At 49.2% G+C, this 19,784-nt stretch overlaps 1 protein-coding gene across 4 annotated transcripts in view; it reads right to left on the bottom strand.

Annotated features, from left to right (window-relative positions):
• fnbp1l (formin binding protein 1-like) overlaps positions 1-17,770 on the bottom strand; it is a 37,197-nt gene extending 19,427 nt beyond the window's left edge. For all 4 annotated transcript variants that reach the window (XM_086174167.1, XM_086174005.1, XM_086173916.1 and 1 more), the window contains exon 1: positions 17,623-17,770. In XM_086174167.1, the coding sequence (XP_086030293.1) occupies positions 17,623-17,646 (24 nt within the window). In that variant the 5' untranslated portion in view covers positions 17,647-17,770. The remainder of the gene's footprint in view (positions 1-17,622) is intronic.
• Between the last annotated feature and the right edge of the window lie 2,014 nt (positions 17,771-19,784).

The following is a 19,784-nucleotide window of genomic DNA, read 5'->3' as shown; positions in this document are numbered from 1 at the left end:
CGATGGAGATCCACACATCCAGCGGGCTTTTCCAAACACGGGGGTAAATTGGGGTGATTTACCCAAAACGTTCATCGCCGACGCGACAGAAAAAGCGTATTTTCTAAGAGTTCGGCGGTAAAAACCTTCACGACTCCTCGCCGACGTGTTCTGCGACGCGGAGAGAGATTTACAGGCCGCTGTTTGTTTTGTCTGGACACGCCTCATTCAACTCCACATGCCGTGGCCTTTAATAAACAATAAAGGTTGTTCCTTGGCCTCGTTCGACCCCGAGGAAAATGGGTCACACGTCTGGGTTCGCCACCGACGGAGCCGCAGAGCTGATTTAATGAGCTTCCATCTCTGGCCCAGACAATGAATTAGTCATTTGGGAGGGACGTCCCGTATGAAGACCACCGTAAAAATAAACCCCGTCTGTGCTACCCTGCCAATCAGATGGCCGGACAAGCTGCTGCTCGGCCAATCAGACGGTCGGACAAGATGCTGCTCGGCCAATCACAAGCAAAGAGAGAATGTGTGTGTGTGTGTGTGAATTCCAGGAGAGAGGGAAGTTAATTAGCATTGAAAAGACTGGGAGGACAATTAACAAATTGCCCTCTATGGCATTCCTGAGTTGGCTTGGACACACACACACACACACACACACACACACACACACACACACACACACACACACACACACACACACACACACACACACGCTGGGGACGGAGCTAGGGGGATCTATATTGATGCAAGTGTTTCAGACAAGTTGACATTTTCCACCCTGGTGTGTATGTGTATGTGTGTGTGTGTGTGTGTGTGTGTGTGTGTGTGTGTGTGTGTGTATGTGTGTGTGTGCGCGCGCATGTGTGTTTACTGAGACTGTGTTCATCTTCCTCGAAAACAAACATAAAAAGGTCTGCTCTTCCAAGAATGTGACTGGAGGGTAGAGCGCACACTGTGTGTGTGTGTGTGTGTGTGTGTGTGTGTGTGTGTGTGTATGTGTGTGTGTGTGTGGAGGAGATTATTGGCATTTTGAGCCGGGTCTTTCAGCGGGGAGGCAGGAAAAACAAAGCAGAGCCCAACAAGCAGGAGGTCAGGGGTGCTGCTGTGGATCAGGTATCCAGTCCACCAGGTCCAGACCTCCTCAGATCTGCTCAGCCTGCAGAGGAGCACGTCTGAACCCCACATACTGACCCAGAAGCTTTGATTCTAAATACCTCGGTTTGATAAAGTGTCGGATGGTTTTCTTCTGCTCTGCTGATCGGCTGCCGGACGTCACACCTCCGATTGCCTATCTAGGAAAGTGAAGTAGTTCCTTGTTCAGATCATTTTCCCTGAGCAAACTCATGGTACTGCTGCCCAGGAACGTGCTTAGTGGTCCTTCAAGGACTTCCAGGGAGCTTTGGGGAGGAAACCTGTGATTCACCATGATTCAAAGAGTGACTTCAGCAGTTTGACTGAGTCAGAGGGTCGGAGTCAGCTCGGTCTTCTGCTGCTAACACGCTTGGATCCGGAAGCATTCAGACGACGCCACGAGTGGTTTGCTTAGCATGAATCATAAAGCATGGATAGCATCGCAAACACACGAATGAGTCTTCTTTTGATCGCTGGAGTTTGTTTGGAAGTGTGAGTTCCCGGCGTCTCAAAGAGGAAGCCACACATGATCAGATGTAACAAACACATTTCTGTCAAAAGATGGCGCCGCCTTCTTGACGGCTGGAGACGGGACAAGAAACATCACGCCGATGACTCTGGTGGTTCTCAGTCATCCAGGTCTTGGTTAATTCTTGTCAAAATCATTTTGTAAAACTGGACTCGAATTTCATCTTCATCAGAGGGAACAAAGGTACAACTTCTGGGGACAAGAAGTTGCACCTTCTTTCCCCCACTATCGGGCAACAAAGGTACAACTTCTGGGACAAGAAGTTGCACCTTCTTTCCCCACGATTGGGCAACAAAGGTACAACTTCTGGGGACAAGTAGTTGCACCTTCTTTCCCCACTAACAACCAACAAAGGTACGACTTCTGGGGACGAGAAGTTGCACCTTCTTTCCCCCACTATCGGGCAACAAAGGTACAACTTCTGAGACAAGAAGTTGCACCTTCTTTCCCCACGATTGGGCAACAAAGGTACAAATTCCTGTCCCCAGAGGTCGTACCTTTCTTCCCTCCAATGACAACCCCCGTAAACACAACAACCCCATTCAACCTAGTTTGTGCAAAACAACTCTCCCATTAACATAACAAGCCATCAGACCGGCCCCTCACCCTATCCAGAAAACTCCCCACGGTCCAATCGAACAGAGGAAGCCTCTCGGACGTTTTCAAAGGAAGAAATTCATGTCCTGTTGCCACGAAAAGATTTTGACATGAATCACGACTGCTTGTAAAGCAAGTTCACCATTGATTCGGACCAGCTGAGGGACTCTTCTCACAGATGTCAGCTAGGAATCTAGATGGTCAAGCCTGTGTTTTTCCCCCATTATGTCATTGGACAGCGGAGCCCAAAAAAAAAACACTCTGGCATCCAAAAGGCCGTATTCTGGTCAGTATTTTCAGAAGCCACAGTGGTGTACCACCAAAGAAGCTGCTGGGAACTCAAGGAGGCTCCTTAGACCAACACTCAGCTACTCCTATAAACTTGCCATCAGGGCAGATGAAGAAGGATCACTGAAGAATCAACTGCGCGGGTTTGAACCTTTAACCTGAAGTAGCCGCCAAGGTTCCTCGATCCACCGTTGCTACCTAATTGGCTTGTTCTTGTGTTAGAACCTGGTTGCCTGGTCCTTTAATCCTCAGTAGTTCGTTCATTGAACTTTAATTTATGAAATGGATTTGAGGCAACATCTGGTGAACATAAAGCTGGTACTTGGTCCTCTGGCACCACATCAGTCCCAACAGATAACTGAACTGTGTGACTTCGCCCGAGAAAGGGGGGGTTGTTCCCTCCTTGTGTGTTTACGATGGACTTGTGGTTCAAAGATGAAGCCGGAGCCTCCTGGTCACGGGATTCTCCTGTTTTAATAATGCTCTGATCCATAAAGCTCCCTGTGGCTCAGGCTCTATGGCAGATCTTCTCTGCCCGCTCCCTCCAGGAGTACATCGCTGCCGACTCAACGTCTCAGATGTGAGTGAACGGTCGGAAGCGAACAGGACCAAAGACGAGACGCCGTCGGGAGGCGTCGGTGAGTCAGGGGCGGCTCGGTCAAACATTAGCCAGACTTTGGCACAGCAGGGCGCCGCTCCGATCAATAACCGCCACAAAGGGCGCATTATCTCAACAGAAGTCCGGTTCCATTTGAAGAGACGTCGGGCCGACAGCTCCTGGTTCTTCACTAGAAGACCATAAATTAAAGATGGCCGCACGCTAAGCAGTTACTTAACTTGGTCAACTCATAACAGACATGCTTATAGACAGAGTCATGCTAGTCCTGTAAAGATTGCTAGCAGATACTCCAAGTGCCTTGGGGTGAGTCACATGATCAGTCATATGATGAAGGAGCAGTCGTTCACTGCCGCCTTCTTCTCCTTTGGGCTGCTCCTTTTAGCGGTGGCTACAGCTAATGGTCTGTCTCCGGGCAACCCTCTCCTCGGCAACCAGCTACCTTCCCTCCATCCATAAACCCGGCGTTCCTCTCGACCTCCTGCGTGGCCTCGACCTCCTTCTACCCTGACCTTCACCACACCTCCTCTGCCCACATCCCAACCGCCTCAGTCTGAGTTGATCTCCAGGACATCTAACATGCGTCTAAAGGCCTTTCGGTGGATACCTGGGGAAAAGAGTCCTGCCGACCATCAATAATCAACTTTGACAATCATCAAGGTCTTGCACAAGTTTCACGTGACGATGTTTATAGCTGGAGCAAAGAGCAGCCGGGTCTCCTCTTGCCGCCGATGAATTCGTCGATGAAATTCATAATCCAACCACACCAGGCTGGAGAATATTCCCAGAACCTTACAGCGGGCCTGGAAGCAGCACCTCCTGGGACCTCCACGTCTTGGCCGTAACCTTAGCGGTATGTTTCCCAGCGGAGTGGAACAAGCTCCCTTCACAGGAGGTTGCGAGGTTCGATCCCAAGAGAACGTACAACGCGACAAAATCCAGCTTTGCGAGTTCAAGACTAGACCTTTTTGCAATGTCTGGCCGGGGGGGAAATGAACGTCGCGGAGCCGATCCGGCCTGCAATTTGTTCCCGTGGGCCAGGAGGGAACGTTTAACCCGGCCCATTACTGCCTTTGGTGGAGGTAATTACGCATGAAAATCCAGATTAAATATACTGCTCAAAAAAAATAAAGGGAACACTTGAACAACACAATGTAACTCCAAGTCAATCCCACTTGTGTGAAATCATAGTGTCCACTCAGGAAGCAACACACATTCATTTGGACTTGTTTTAAGGACATTACATCAAAGTTGGATCAGCCTGGAGTTGTTTTTACACTTTAATTTGGAGTGTGATTCCTAATCCAGACCTCCATGGGTTGATACAATTGATTTCCATGGATCATTTTTGTGCGATTTTGTTGTCAGCACATTCAACTGTGTAAAGAGCAAAGTATTTCATAAGAATATTTCATTCATTTAGATCTAGGATGTGTTTTTTAAGTGTTCCCTTTATTTTTTTGAGCAGTGTATTTTGGAACAGCAGACAACAGAAATAACAGCAGTCCAATCTTGATGATATCCCTTTCCGAAGCTACATTTGACACACACACACACACACACACACACACACACACACACACACACCTGTGCTGTCCCGTCTGGTTTCCCAGCAACCTCAGTGCCTCTATTGTGGCGCTCTCACAACCTGACGGACGGGTCGGGCTGCGGCGCTGCAGCGACAGACCGGCGAGGAAGTGAAAATGTAACCCCTTTCCCCGCCGAGAGGAACACGGCTGAGAAGCTGGCGTGAAGGAATTAACCCGAGGGTTGAGAAGAAAAATGCGTTGCTGAGCAGGAACGGTGCGGTTCAGCAGTTCTGCACGGCTGTGCTTCCCCGTAACGGCGTTATGGCTTCCCCGCCATATCGGTCGCCCGGTAAGACGCCAGCAAACGCTCTGACGTCTCCTCGCTGATCCCCAAACCAAATCTGACAACAATTAGAAGTGTGTGTGTGTGAAACGAACAGCTGCTTTTCCTTTTCCATCGATTTGCCAACCTTTGAGAAGGTTGTTTCATCCATTTACAACTTGGGTACAAGGGTAATAAATCCACAAACATCTGCGCAGATGTTGGCGTGACTGAGCGCCAGGCAAAGGAGGAAGTACAGGGTTCGGTGAATTTAGGAACGCAGTGACTGGACAATTCTGTGAGGCTCAGTCAAATCCCAGAGGCAGGATTTGATTTTAAAGAGTGTGTGTCAGTGCTCTCACACACACACACACACACACACACACACACACACACACACACATACACTCCTGGTCTTTGCTTCCCCAACTCGACCATCTGACACTGGCGTTCCCTTTCCAGGTTTGTGGTCGAAACCGCAAACGCCACCTCTCTCTGGTGGACGCGAGTGTCGGAGCGCCGCTGAGCGCTGTTTCAGACAGATGTGTTTCAGGATGACGTTTGCTCAGAAAAATCTCCAGACTACAAACACACACACACACTTTTAGATGAGCAGACAACTGTGTTTTGCTAGAGTAGGAAAGATGATCATTTTTCAATGCAAAAAAAAAAAAAAGACGAAATTGGAAAATGAGTATCCAGCTCTTGACCCAGTTCTCGGCTGCACAGGACGCCATCTCAGCTCCTGCCATCATCTGACGGCAGGACCTGCAGCCAGAATGAACTCAAACGCTTCGGGCTGCGATTCTGATGCCGTTCCATAGCGAAGGAAAACACGTCCGCTTCCCATTTTCCACGACCCGTCCGTCAAGGATTCTCCCGTACAAGCGCTTTCGACCGGCTGATGGAAGTGGTGACCTTCATCGATCCATCCCGACCACAAACGCTTATGTAACACCAACACATAGGTTACATTTAGGCACAATGAAGTCTGATAATTAATATTACACGCTTGAAGGGCCCATCTTGACCTCCGGCAGTGGACGCACAAAGCCACGGCCACGCAAGAACGAGGAGATACAGAAATAGCTTTTATTATTTCCGGGCCTCCACCGGCTTAGGATCCAAGTTTAATAAAGTCCGGCACCGCGCATCAGCTCCCAGAAGCTCCGGGTCGGCCCTCCAGGTGGACCGAGACGGTCTGAGTAGGTTTAGAAGAGCGCTGTGCGAAGCGTCGCCGAGCGCGGGCAGGAAATCTCCAATTAAAATACTTGGCGGAGGTCGGCGGCTCAGCGGTTAAGAGCGTTCGCAGAGATCCCGCTTTTAAATGGCGGTGTTTTGAAAGGCCTCCTGATCCAGACGCAGAAGACGCAGCTTCCAATGAAACAGCTGGGATCGGACCACTCTCATCGTGCAGTGTTTATATTTACATTATATTTACACATTCTCCGTTTCACTTTTACTACCAACATCTCCTTCTGCACAACTGTTACTTCTACAACCTTACACAAGGCATTTTTCAGTCTATTATATTTTGTGTTTGTTGTACAGTCTTATCTCTTTTCCACCCTGTAATGCTGCTATGACGATTGAATTTCCCTGTCGTGAAATCAATAAGGTCTATCTTCTCTTACCTGGTCTTTCCCAGGATCTCCAAGCCCTCGCTGAAACCCCTCATAATGCTGCTTCTCACATGGACTTGAACCCGTTCGCTTCTCTGATGTTATTTTACTTTCATGTCTTATTTTCCCCTCCCGGTAAATATAGGCAGAGAATTACCCAGAGAGCCTCTGTGACGGCAGCTATTTCTTTCTCATTTTAGGAAAATATGCCAACAGCAGACTCCAGGGGGGATAAAAAAAAAAAAAAAAAAAAAACAACTATCACGGTTACATTTTCCACCACATTGATCTGAAAGCTTATAAATATTCCCGTCTATATGAAATCAATGTGTTAAGGTAACACCCTCCCAAGTATTACTCCTGCACTGAAAAATGCAATAAGTCAACTTCCCCCCATGAAAAGATAGTAGTTATGAATAATAAGTCAACAATGCTCCTGCGTCAGAAATCGATTGGGCGAAACCGCGACCCGCTGCGATCTGATTGGACCGCGGGACGGCTGACACGGTCGGAAAAAAAATCTTCCACAAAAAAAAAAGCAAGATAAAAAAGGCCCTGCAGAGATATTAATCAGAGCTCGGGGCCAGATCGAAAATGGAAATGGAAACCACCAAATGCAAAGGGCTATAAAAAGAAAACACACACACACACTCGGAGGGCCGATTTCAACACACACATATCGCTCCTGGATATTGACCACAATGTTTCCTGTGTCTAATGTGTCCTGCTTGGGAGGAACAGGATGTGATGATTCCTGTATCTGTTGGATGATCCGTGGCACTGTGTCATCGGACCATGTGTGCATTCCTGCGTGGAAAGACACACACACACACACACACACACACACACACACACACACACACCATTCATCTGAGCATCTGAGGACACAGAAGAGAAGCAGCCTGCAGGATCCCTGACTGATCAATCATCTGGCTCAGATGCTGCAGGAGCCTGGAGGACTGCGTGGGCTAATCCTGGATCTTGACACCTTCACCTCACAGCGCCTGCGGAGGTTTCGCTGAGAGCCGGCGCTATCACACTTAGCTCGGGCGCTGACAGCTAGCGCTATGTTTTTTTGTTTTTTTTTTAAGGACAATGTCAAATCAGTCCGTCGTGGTCGAGACGTCGGGTTCGAACGACTGCTTCTCAAGGTGTAATTTACAGTGAATGAATCCAGACTCAACAAGGAGGGTCTGAACCGTCCTCACGTTGGTCCACGGCTTCCTCATCCAACAAGTCACGGTTGCAGTGCCTCTTCCCAGATCATTGAGACGGTCCCTTGTGCGTCTCTTCCCCGCGGCCTGGAATATCGTCCCCACAATGTTCTTTTATGCCCGCTGGAAACGGTCTTGAAATAGCCCGTGCTGCCGCTGGAACCAAAGTCGCGGCGTGGAAACATCTCCTCGGATGAGTCTTTAACGCGGTATAAATAAGCGTGTAGATTCGGAGCAGATGCCCTTTTACTTCCTGCGAGGAGCGACTGAGACGGCCTGTTCTGGTCTTGTGACCCGTCCACAGAAGATCCGGGAGGCATCTTTGGACGGTTTTCTTCTCTGCATGTTATGCTGCACTTTCCCGTGAGTTTTGTGGATTAAACATTAACCTCGGGTGGTAAAGGCATACCGATAGTAAATAAAATGATAAAAATAAAAATGATAAAATGATAAAAATGATAAAAATGTTGATCCAGACCAAATACAAGACCCAGGTGGAGAAGATGGAAGTGAGAGCAGCCTTGGTGTCTGCTTTGGAGACACCGAGATGACCGTGCCGGAGGCAACTGGAGGTGAAGATGTGGAGGTTCTCTTTAGGAGTGAAGAGGACGGAGAGGATCTGGAAGGGGTCCGTCAGAGGGACGGCACGTGTTAGATGTTCAGGAGGTAAAGTCGGACTGAGGCTGGAGCTGCTAGGCAGGAGGTCCAGAGGAGGACCAGAAAGGACAGCACGTTAGTTGGTGCGACAGGAGAGGGCTGGATGGAGGAAGGTGACTCGAGCAGAAAGGAAAAGAAGAAGAGGATCCAGGTCGTGTTGGTGTCTTCACACACACCTTTCCTGCACTGTCCTACTTCCTGAGAGAACGGTGACTCACCTCAACCTTCCCTGTGGACCAGGGACTTCCACTTTCTCACTCTTTCACAATCATGAGTAAACCCTTTTCTTTACTCCACTTCAAAGCTGACTCACATTCACTTATTTTGTTTTGCAGACTTGGGACGGTCTTATCGGCCAACGCCCCGGGGAAGGACTTCCTCGGTATCACTTCCTGCTGCCCTCTGAATTACAGCTGAGCTCAAAAAGGCCTCCTTCCCCCGGCCGCTCTTCAGCGCACCTGCGCAAAAGCACTTTACAACATGCAAACTGTCACTGCGGACCAGTTTCCTTCAAGCTAATGCTACGCGTTGATGCGAGCTAAAGAATTTGCAATGTGAAGTAGAACGACGGCGACGCGAGTGCGGTCAGAGAGGAGGTTTGTGAGACAGAAGAACCTTCACTTGGCTGTTTCCTAATAAACAACACCAGAGGCAGATTGTTGCTGCTTATTTAAAGCCCTTTAATTCTTCGCTAACTTACTATGGTACCGACCGTAGCAGGGGGAGGGGGTGGTTACGCTATGTGCTTCGTGGGTTGGTTGCCAAGGTAACCCGGAACCCCGCGAGCTGAGTGTTTGTGTAAATGAGCGGCGCAGACACCCAGGCAGCGCCGATCGGTTTTATTGGGCGCTCAAGACGTCCGACGGGCCAAACAAACGGCCTGGGAAAACTCCTCGCCGGCGAGAATTAGCGCCGTCTCTTCGACAAAGGGAGGGAAACCATCTACATAGGTCTCTATTTATGGGGGAGCCATTGTGGCTAATTCCATGCAAAAGCCAGTGTTTCTCATACAGCAGCATGGAGGAGCCCCCGCCTGATAAGATGCACACACACACACACACACACACACACACACAGGGGCTTTGTGTTATCTGTACACAAATGTGACAGCAGCAGCACATATGTAGGGGCGGTTGGGGAACAACAGGAACCCTCAAGACAGGAAACCCTACATGGAGGTCGTGACCCCGGGAGGTTACGTAACCGCGGTGACGATCCATACCGCCCCTGTTTGGGCCAGGGCGACACGGACGCTAGAAAATGATTTCCGCATCTATTCGTCTCATCTTTGTCGCGTCTTTATCGTGTTTAAGTGTTAACGGCATTAAAAAATGATCAGCGGCGGTCTGAATTCGGGCTCCGGGTTCAAATCTCACTCCGTGCTTGTTCTCGCTCGCTGTGTTTCGGAGTGAAACGCGAGCCTGGCGGATGTCAGGGAAGATTAGGGGATTGCAGATTGATGATCCGGAACAAGCACTTTCCATTCAAAACAAGTTGCATAATGAATTTCTTACTTCAAATACCATATGCGAAGCAAAGTTTTACTTTTTAATTATCACAGCTAAATGATAAAGTATCTCCCTTCAGAGGGGGCGAGCTGAGCTAAGGGGGTTTCGATTTATATTATTTACTCTTGCAAAAACAAACTTAACAGGGATAAAACTTTTCCAAAAACAGGCCAAAAATGCACTGGGGTTGTGCGACGTGGGAGCTCGGGGGGGAAACATTCCCCGGCCCGTCCCGGCCGGTGGGAAACCCCGATACTCAAGTGTCGGCGCTGGAGGAGTGTGTGATCAGGAGGAGGAGGGGAACAACAAGAAGATAGGGTCAGTTGAGGGGATGGTGAGGAGGAGGAGGGCTGCAACGCTACACGGCCATTCAAACGGCTTATGGTTTATTGTCACATGATAAACACACACCTGCTGAGTTTCACTGACACACACACACACACACACACACACACAATGCTAACATGGGTATTTAGTGCTGGTAGACTTGAGAGACGGATTGAAATCACCCTCCATAAAACAGAACAAAAGGAAAACAACAAAACGCCGCAGCCTGGGGTTGCGTAAGCCTCCCACCGCCGTGCCTGCATCAGCTGGTGTGTTACCGGGTAACAGAGTATTATGGTCTGCGGGGCAGATACCATCTGAGCGGCGGAGCTGAGCGGGTTCGGCAGGTAACTGGTGTGTTTAGTACACAGCAGTTGAAGGACACACACACACACACACACTGCAGTGGCATTACAATTACATTAAAACAAAGAGGTGTAAGTGTTTCTCAGGACGTGGGCGGAAGCAACAGTAGCTTTGACAGAATCCAAAGAAGAAAGTAATCCGCATTTTACAAACATCAGTGTTTCTGTGCCCGACCATTTGTTATGGTCCCCCTCACTTCTTTCAGGGGGTTTAGCAGCGCGGATGAAACCGGCCAACACGTGACCCCCGACCCGGCCGGAGGAACGGCGGGAGCGATGGGGGTCCGAGTCTTGCCGTGCCGAAAGCGGACATCGGGAGTCGCTGCCGGTTCCTTGTGTCCCCACTCGGGAAGGTGGTGGCAGCCATCTTGTTTTTGTTAAGGGAGCTAACGGAAACGCCCGACTGTACCGCGGGCGAACCTGCCGCTCGTGGCTCTGCAGAGTCAACACGCAACCGGCCATCAGGACCGACGTGAACTTCGCAGACTCTCCGAGGGGCGAGGTCATCTGCGGTGCCTCCCCTTTGTGACGTGAAAGGGGAAAAAGGACCGAGCCGTCCCGACCGTCCAGTTCCCTCGTCTGGTCGCAGCTCCGGGACATTTCACGTGACGGGTCGTCACGGACGAGGGAGGTGAAAAACTCCCGTCGCTGAGCACGTCTGAGATTGACAGCGGCCAGATATCCAGCGGAGTCAAAGCTCGCTGACTGGGTTGAAGAACAATTTCCGACATCGTCCAATTTTCCATAAGTCATAAAGCCGGCATTTTTGTCCGCTTGCTAATATAGTAAGTGACTAATAAACAGTTGACAGACAGGCTGACTCCTGGAAGGCAGCTGCAGCTCCCAGCGAAGCCCTGCACCCACACCAGAAACCTCCCCGCCACGGCCAGGAGGCCTGGAGAGTCTTCCTGTCTCTGCTGTGCTTGGACGGAACGGTAAAAGGCACAGGATGTCGCAACAATATGATATTTGATCTGCGGGACCAGAAGGAGGAGCTGGACTTTAACAATAAACAGGACAAATAAAAGCCACGAGTCTAATATTTGAGGAAAAAGCAAGATTCTTTTTTGCTCTCCGAACAAAAATGTGGTGGTTTCGGGTAGAGCGCACCGGCTGTCCAGAACGTCCCACCATGGGCACAAATCCGAGTTGGATTAAAAAAAATGTAAAAAGAGGGTCACAAACAGGTCGGCGGCGGCGGCGAGCGAGTGGCGTCACCACGAGGCTCCGCACAGGTGCAGGGAGGAAGGAGGACCCGGTCCAAACAGCTGGCGGGGAGGATACAGCTGAGAGGCCCGGCTGCAGGGGGACCAGAGGGAGGACCGGCCAACAGGAAGGAGGCGCCGTACTTTCACCGTGGGATATCCGCGTTTGGCTCCGAGGCTGTCGGGATACCGGGATTACACAACTTTCTAGTTTGGATAGACATACTCTGTACCCCTCTTTCATGGCGACACACAGAGAACGACTGAATCAATGGCGAGATTCATTTCTGAAAACGGCAACGCTACTTCGAGAAAGAAGGAACCGGTCCGACCGGTTTTTCGTAGATTTCCAACAAATAGACTACCGGAGACCTTTGTTTCATCTTGAAGTGGTGGCGCAAGCGCTGGCTGGCCATTTATCAGGATACGGCAAAGGGTAAATTGGAGCCACTTCCAAACAATTAGCACGAGTCCCTCATTTGACCAAAAATGCTGGTTGTAAAAAAAGCAAGAAAACCAAGGGATTCCCAGAGACCAGAAAACAAAAATGAACAAAAGACCTGAATATCAACAGGAAATTCCAGGAAACTCAATCCACCAAGATGCGAGGAAAGGTATTCTCATAAAGCTTTCTCTGGTTAGCATGAAATTCCAATTAAACCCGTCTGATTGGTTCATGTCGTGCATCCTGACAGGGCGTTTCACATATCAACTTTATGCTTTAAATAAAAACAAAAAGCATCGTTTGGATACCGCGTCACCGAGCGAGATGCTTAACGATGGCGTTTTGAACGGACGAACACTGGATACATGAGCCATGAGCCAAAACAGAAACACAACTGTGTTCCACCCAATGAGAGGAGTCCAATTCTGGGGGAGTCATGAGTGGAATTGCTGAGATTAGTCTGACTGACAGCCTGTTAATTTATCACTGGCTGGTCTGGCAGCCAGCTTCACCGCTGGAATCTACTTATTCCATGCGCCTTTAGAAACCCAGTGCCTCCCTCCCTCTGTAAATTCCCCTCTGTCATTAAAACCCCCTCCATCTTTAATGCAGCCCCCTCTTCCCCCCCGCCATCCTTCTCGCACCTCCTTCCTCGCCGTCACCGGGAGATGAGCGTTAGCACGATTCAGTTAATTAAGGAGGACGTCCACGCTGATACACGCCGGCCGACGGGGGCTGTAAATATCAGCCGGGCGTCGGGCGCTAGAAAAACACCCCGCCTCCACACCCGCCGTCGCTTTTTGACAATCCTGGCAAGATTGAGGGTAACAGATTGCCGCGTCCCGGCGGTGACCTTCGCTTCGACGCCATTTGGCCATCGGCGCCCACTGTGACCCGCCAGACCGCAGGAAGTCCACGGAGGAGCTTCCTTCCTTCAAGTGGAGTTTAACCAAGACAGAGTCACTGGTCCTGTGACCGAGCACGTACCTTCATTTGCTTGGATATATAATAAAATTTCCTTGCAACTGCAATGCGATAAATCCCTTCCAGACCCCCGGTTTGGTCATGTGTATAATGTATAAGAAAATACATAATAAAAGAGAATGTAGAGAAATATGGTGGTTTTATCAAGTGGTATGAAGATTGGGCAAAGATGCCGGTGACGGAATCATGGTTATCTTTAACTTGACTGAGCGGATTCACATTTAATGCGACACGACTCTTTCGACTCTACGTCTCCCGCCTTCTCGCAGACGATGCTCTCCGTCACCGGATCTCGCCGACAACAACTTCTCCTTCTCTTCGCGGACGCTCGTGTTTTTCCATGATTTCTCACTTCACAGACAGCGGCGGCCACGTGGGCGTGAAACGCTCGTCCCGCTCGCTCCGAACTCAGATCCGGGCTCCGATGGCAAAGCAAAACATCCACTACCAAAACTCCTGAGCTGAAACCCCGGGGAGTGGAGGCTCCTCTGGAGATAATGAATTGAAAACATTCGACTGTTTCCTTTGGGCTGAAGAGGTTTCTAGAAAACCCTGCGTCACGACTGGCCGGCTGCCTTGTCAAACCCCGCAGGTAGAATCCAAGCTGTCATAACCACACCTGCATCCAGCCTTCAGAAGCAAGAAAATAAAAGCCCTTTCATCACGAGCTGACGACGGCGCGTCTCCTCCTTCATGGCCGCCGTCGGCAGGTGGCGAGTACGACTCAATAGGGTCCAGTGTTCACGTGCACATGACTAGCAAGCTTGAAAACAGTTAATGTCTGGAGGACAATATCAAAAGCATTAGGGTGAGGATCAGAAGCCGCTTCGCCGCTCCTGGACAAACACCTGAGCATCAACAATCACCTCAAGTCTCCTGGAAGCTTCTCAGCCCACTGACATCAAAAGAGAGTCCAGAGTGGAAATCCGGCGCTCTCTCCTGCGTCCTCTTATCCCTGGACCATCAGAGGAGAAGACCTCCTGATGCTCTCCTGTCCCCTGGCCAGACACCACCTCCTCGCTCTGCTGGCCCTCAGCTCACCTCCACCAAACAGACCAGCGCCCAGCAGGGCAGCATCCTGGCCTTAGTGCATGCACACACACACACACACACACACACACACACACACACACACACACCGGACACAGAGCTTCAATTCAGATTCAACAGTGTGTGAGTGTCTCAGAGGGCAGGAAGCCAGCTCGGTAATAGGATGTTCCTCGCCTGCTTTGTAACGTCTCAAAGACCTGGGCCGACGCCAGCGTGCGCGGAACGGCGGCGAACAAACCGACGCTATTTTCGCCGTCGCGCTTTCCAAGGGTAGAATAAACAGAGGCCGTAAATACGGACGCGGCCCGGCCGTGGAACAATCGCTTGTTGAACCCGCCAGCGTGAGGCCGGGATGATTGACAGGACAGGGAAGTAGAGCGTCTGTTCATGAATAAACAGCATGTTTGCATAAACTCCGAGCGGGAGGGAAGTCCCGCCGTCACGCCTTCCCCCTGGACTGTCACCGCCACGCGGTTTGGCTTCCGCTTCTTCTTCAGGCTACAGGTGCAGCTCGTAGATACACCCTCCCGCCTCTTTGTGCATGGATTCACATTTGGAGTGGGCGATGTGGTGAAAAGCCATTCCCGCTGAACTGTAAGCCCGGATCGCACGAGCATCCACAAGTCAGAGAATCCACCGTGAAACGACATCAGCAGTAGTGCGACGCAGCGTTGACGTATAAAAATGTGAACTACCTCTGGAAAACCGTGACCCTTCTTGTGACGGCCTCCTCTCCGGAGCAGAAGGTCAAAGCTGCCCGATCGATTATGGCAGAATTCAGACTGATATGGGGGATACCGGTCCCGCTTCCTGCGGGGGCTGGTTTTATTTATCGCACCAGAAAGTACAATAACGGATGTGATAATAGAATGATGTTTGCTGGATCTGCTCTTCCTGCTAAACTCTGGATCACTTTGTTAGCGCTAACTTAGCTACATATGTTTCTGTTATTGTTTACCCACCCTTTTGCACTTTTTTTTTTTTGTATTTCATGTTTGTTTTTCACTTCGTATGATCACGTTTTATTTTTAGACAATTCCTTTTGGCTTTTTTTTCTTGTCATTTCTTTTTTTCAATAATCAACTAAAGTGAGGAATGACTTGTAAATGTAAAAACAAAACGATGTGATCAACATGCCATTTACATAAATATCCTACCAAGCCTTGGTGAGATTAGATTATAAAAAGCTAGAAATGAATGTTCAGTAAATATGTCATTTTAATTTTGGATTTCCTTACCGGTTACTGGCTCATAATGTGGAATTAAGCAGCCAATCAGCTGATTCACATCCCATTCTACAGACGCTAATCTGTAATCTGACATCAGACAGCCAATCATGTGTAATCTGACATCAGACAGCCAAACACATTAATCTGATCAGCGGCCCGGGGGGGGGGGGGGGGGGGGGGATTATGACGATCCGTCAGAAGTGTGTGCAGCCGCCCAGCTGATCCTGTGTTTGGCTGCTTGAACTCAGCGCCGGGCAAACACAACCCGCGGAGAGCGTTGGGCCGTAATGAGCCGGCGAGGAAACGTTCGGCCTCCGTCACCTGAGTCATTCTGCACGTTTTTATGGGATGTCCGATCCATGCGTCTGCTAAACTGACATTTTTTTTTTCAACAGAGACTTGCCGTTGCTTTTCGATTTCAGCTGTTGACTTTAGGCAAAACGATAAAGCGTTCATCTTCAGGAACTACCGCTGCCTCTCTCTCGCTTTTTGAAATCAAAAGCCTCCTCCAGACAGTTCTGACTGCTCGGGGAACTCTTGCTTTTGTGAGCATGCAAAAGCCCATTAGGGCATCCCATGTGATGACGGGATTTGCATGAAAACACAATTGAAATGAGAAAATACAGCGCGCTCCCACACACACACACACACACACACACACACACACACACACACACAGATGACTCTGCTTAATCCTCCTATAGACTAAAAGTGCCGGATAAATGTCATCAGAGACGCCTCGGAAACATTTAAAAAATTCTACATGCTGGAGTGTGTGCTTAAACACTCGGTGCAGTAAATCACACAGGAGCAACATTCAAAGGAGCCGTTCCTTCCTGATCCCAACCCGAGAACACGCTTTCATTTCCGGAACAGGACTCACCCTGTCATTCTCAGGCAGATGTGTGTGAGGTGTGTGTGTGCACCCAAATCCATAAACCTTTCCCGACCTCTGCGTCGCTGCGCAAACCATTTTTAAATTGCACATTTTAACAGTCGGCAAAACGCTTTGACCCCCGTGTGGGGCTGCAGGACCGTGCTGCGTGCCGGGGGGCTGAACCAGCAAAAAGCTGGCTTACATTTAAAGCTCAGATAATATCCAGTGAGGTCAGACGGAGGAGTATCATTATCTGGAGGGGGGCTGAGGACAAACACACACACACACACACACACACACACACACCACACAGTGTGCAGAGGGGATGCTGCTGCTGCTGCTTCTGCTGCTGCTGCTGCCTGAGTGTCTCCACCAGCTTGTGGCGGCCAACACCCCAGAAGGCAGGCTGGATCTCGGCACACTCTCAGGTGGATGCCAGGATCCCAGGAGGTCCTGAAGCAGCAGGGGAAGCTTGGGGGGGCGGCGGCGGGTGTTTTGCACACCGGCTGAAGGACAAAGCCCAGCCGGTGGAATGACTGGTGGGGTTTGGAGGAGACCTGGATGATGCTGGTGGTGCAGAAGACGTGCACCGCATTGAAGTTCCAAGGAGGAATAAAAAAAGGGGGATCAAAACGACCGGCTGAGAAGTTTGACCCCGGGTTCAGGTTTAGGGCACCGGGGCGGCGGAGATCCGCCCGGGATCCCGCCCGCTCCCCGCCGGGTATCCCTGCCAAACAGGGTGTGACACACTCAACGCACACAAAAAAAAAAAAAAAACGTGAATATAAAACTTCCCAACTCGCCACTTTGGTGATTTAAGTCAACCTGTGTGTGAATTTTCGGAGCGATCCAGGTGGACCCGACCGGCCGCCCCCGCCGCCGCGGACGCGCCTATTGTTCCGCCGCTGTCACGGCCGCGGAGGTGCGCCGCTGATTAGCTTTAGCTTTAGCTTTAGCATCAGCCCCGCCAGGCGACGCAGCCGGTCGGCTAGCATTAGCAAGCTAGCAAGGTAACGCGGCACCTTTTTCTCCCCCCCGACACCCTTATCAAACCCCGGGATAAAAGTAGCCGCGGCGGCCGCCGCCACACTCCCCGGAGATTCACACGGAATAAAAAGTCAGAATGTTTTAATACGTACCCAGAGCTCCGTTCCCCAACTCATCGCGGATTCCCACTGCTGAGTTCCCCGGGATAGGACGCGGTTTTCCCCCTGGCCGGGCTCTCCTCGCTGCCGCTGAGGCTCGACTCCTCCGGGCTGCCCGTCCGCCGAGCGACCCCGCCTCCGCCTCCGCCTCCTCCGGGCCCGCCCTCCTCCTCCTCCTGCTGCCCGGAGCCCCGGAGCCCGGCGGCCCCGCACTCATCGCCCGACAATAAACACGTAAAAGTTATAATTCTTCAAAAATAAAAATATATAGACATATTTCGAAAAGGTTTTAGCTTGAAAATCACGGTGACGCGTCAGAGACGCAGCACACCCAAACGAGGCGCAGTGTCCCTCCGCCGTTTCGTCCACCTGGAAATAGATCCATCCAGAAACATCGCAATTTTGGAAATCCGATTTAAAGCCGTTTTTTTTTCGTCATTTTCTTTCAAACTTTAATTTGATGGCACACTTGCCTAACGTTCATGTAAATTTCTACATTTTCAAATCGATTTACCGGTAAATCTCTGCAGATGATTTAGGAAAAATCTTTACTTTTTTTCTGAATTTGTGATTGCATGCAAGTTATTTCAGATGTTTTTGAAGCAAAGCAACAATTTGGCTCAAGGAAAACGTGTCTGCACGCAAACAGTGAAATGATGGATCCCTATTCTTCATGTATGCGCATAAAAATAATATTTAATAAGTGTCTTCTGTGTGTATTAAGATGTCACACGACTGCAAGATTTTCCAACGATTCATTTCACAGTTTAAAAGAAAAGAAGTGACAAAGGGAACAAAAAAAAAATAACCCAGAAGACGTACAGAAGTAATCCATATGTAATTACACAGAGCGTTTCAACACACGGAACAATTCCGGGATGTTTTTCTTCTGACTTAAAATGGTGTATTGTATAATATTGATAATGTCATGTTGAAATAAAACAAAATGATATGAGTCAATTGCAACCACAGGTTGTTTTTTGAGGATCATGAAAAAGTAGAAATGTGCTGCCTATTAACGACGGGCGCCATCAAGCGGCTACTATCTATTACTACAGCTGTAGCTACAGATGGAAATTGTTGCATTTTAAATATTAGAAACTAAAAACTATCTATCCGTTGATTCGTTTGATCTGGGATTCTTTTTCGTGGTTTTAATAAACCTTGGACATTGGACAGGAAACCCCGTGGACACTTATAATGTTTGCATATGGCACTGTGAGATGGCGGAGAAGAAGTGGAGACACGAGTCCAAGCAGGTTGGAACGGGCGCAGAAAATTGCCAGGGCTGATAGAAGAATATGAAAGGAGGGTTGTAGAAGAGGGAGGTGAGAACAACCATGCTGTCTAGTTTGGAGACCCTGAGGAGAAGACAGGGGGCAGAGATGAAGATGTGGAGGTTCCTCTTTGGATGTGATGACGAAGGAGAGAATCGGGAAGGAGCTCATCAGAGGGACAGCACATGAAAGGTGTTCTGGAGATCGATTCACACTGAGATGGTGTGGGAGGGTGAAGATCTGTGCAGACCAGGGGTCTCAAACTCAATTTACCCGGGGGCGGCTAGAACTAGGGTCTGCTTGGGCCGCATCAGGTTTTCCACAAGAAAAGCTCTGATAAAACACTCTACTGTTCTCAAATATCTTAATTTTTTATTTTTCTACACTAAATAAGATGGAGAAATAAATAAACAAATCAAGAATTAGGAAAATAAATCAATCAATAAGTAATAAATGAATAAAATAATAATATTAAAGCAAATAAGAAAGACTTATGAAACCACATATAGTTGGTGAGTAGAGAAATCTATTATTATTATTCAGATTCAATTAACAGTATTAACAGCTCTTTAACCTGGTATTTTGCACAGTCCTCAGCATGTCTAGTTGTGTAATAATGACGTTTCAAATTGTATTCCTTGTGCGCCGCAGCTTTTTCTGTGCAAATAAGACACGTCGGGGTGCCCCTGTACTCCACAAAGAAATATTGAATTTCTAATTTTTCCTGAAATTGTCTGTGCTCATCAGCAACCTTTCTCTTCACTGCAGGCTTTGAGACAGACATGTTTTGGGCTGTGTAATCTATATAATTCCACTAGGTATCTGTCATGTTGAAGTTTCAGGGTTTAGCTGACTAAATAGACAAAAAGTTTAATAAAG

The sequence above is a fragment of the Fistularia commersonii genome, chromosome 1 (assembly GCF_037954325.1).
Source record: "Fistularia commersonii isolate RoL2024-O1a breed Wild chromosome 1, RoL_Fcom_v1.0, whole genome shotgun sequence".
NCBI lineage: Eukaryota > Metazoa > Chordata > Actinopteri > Syngnathiformes > Fistulariidae > Fistularia > Fistularia commersonii.
Note: the sequence above shows the minus strand (reverse complement) of the source record. Positions and strands in the feature narration are given on the sequence as shown.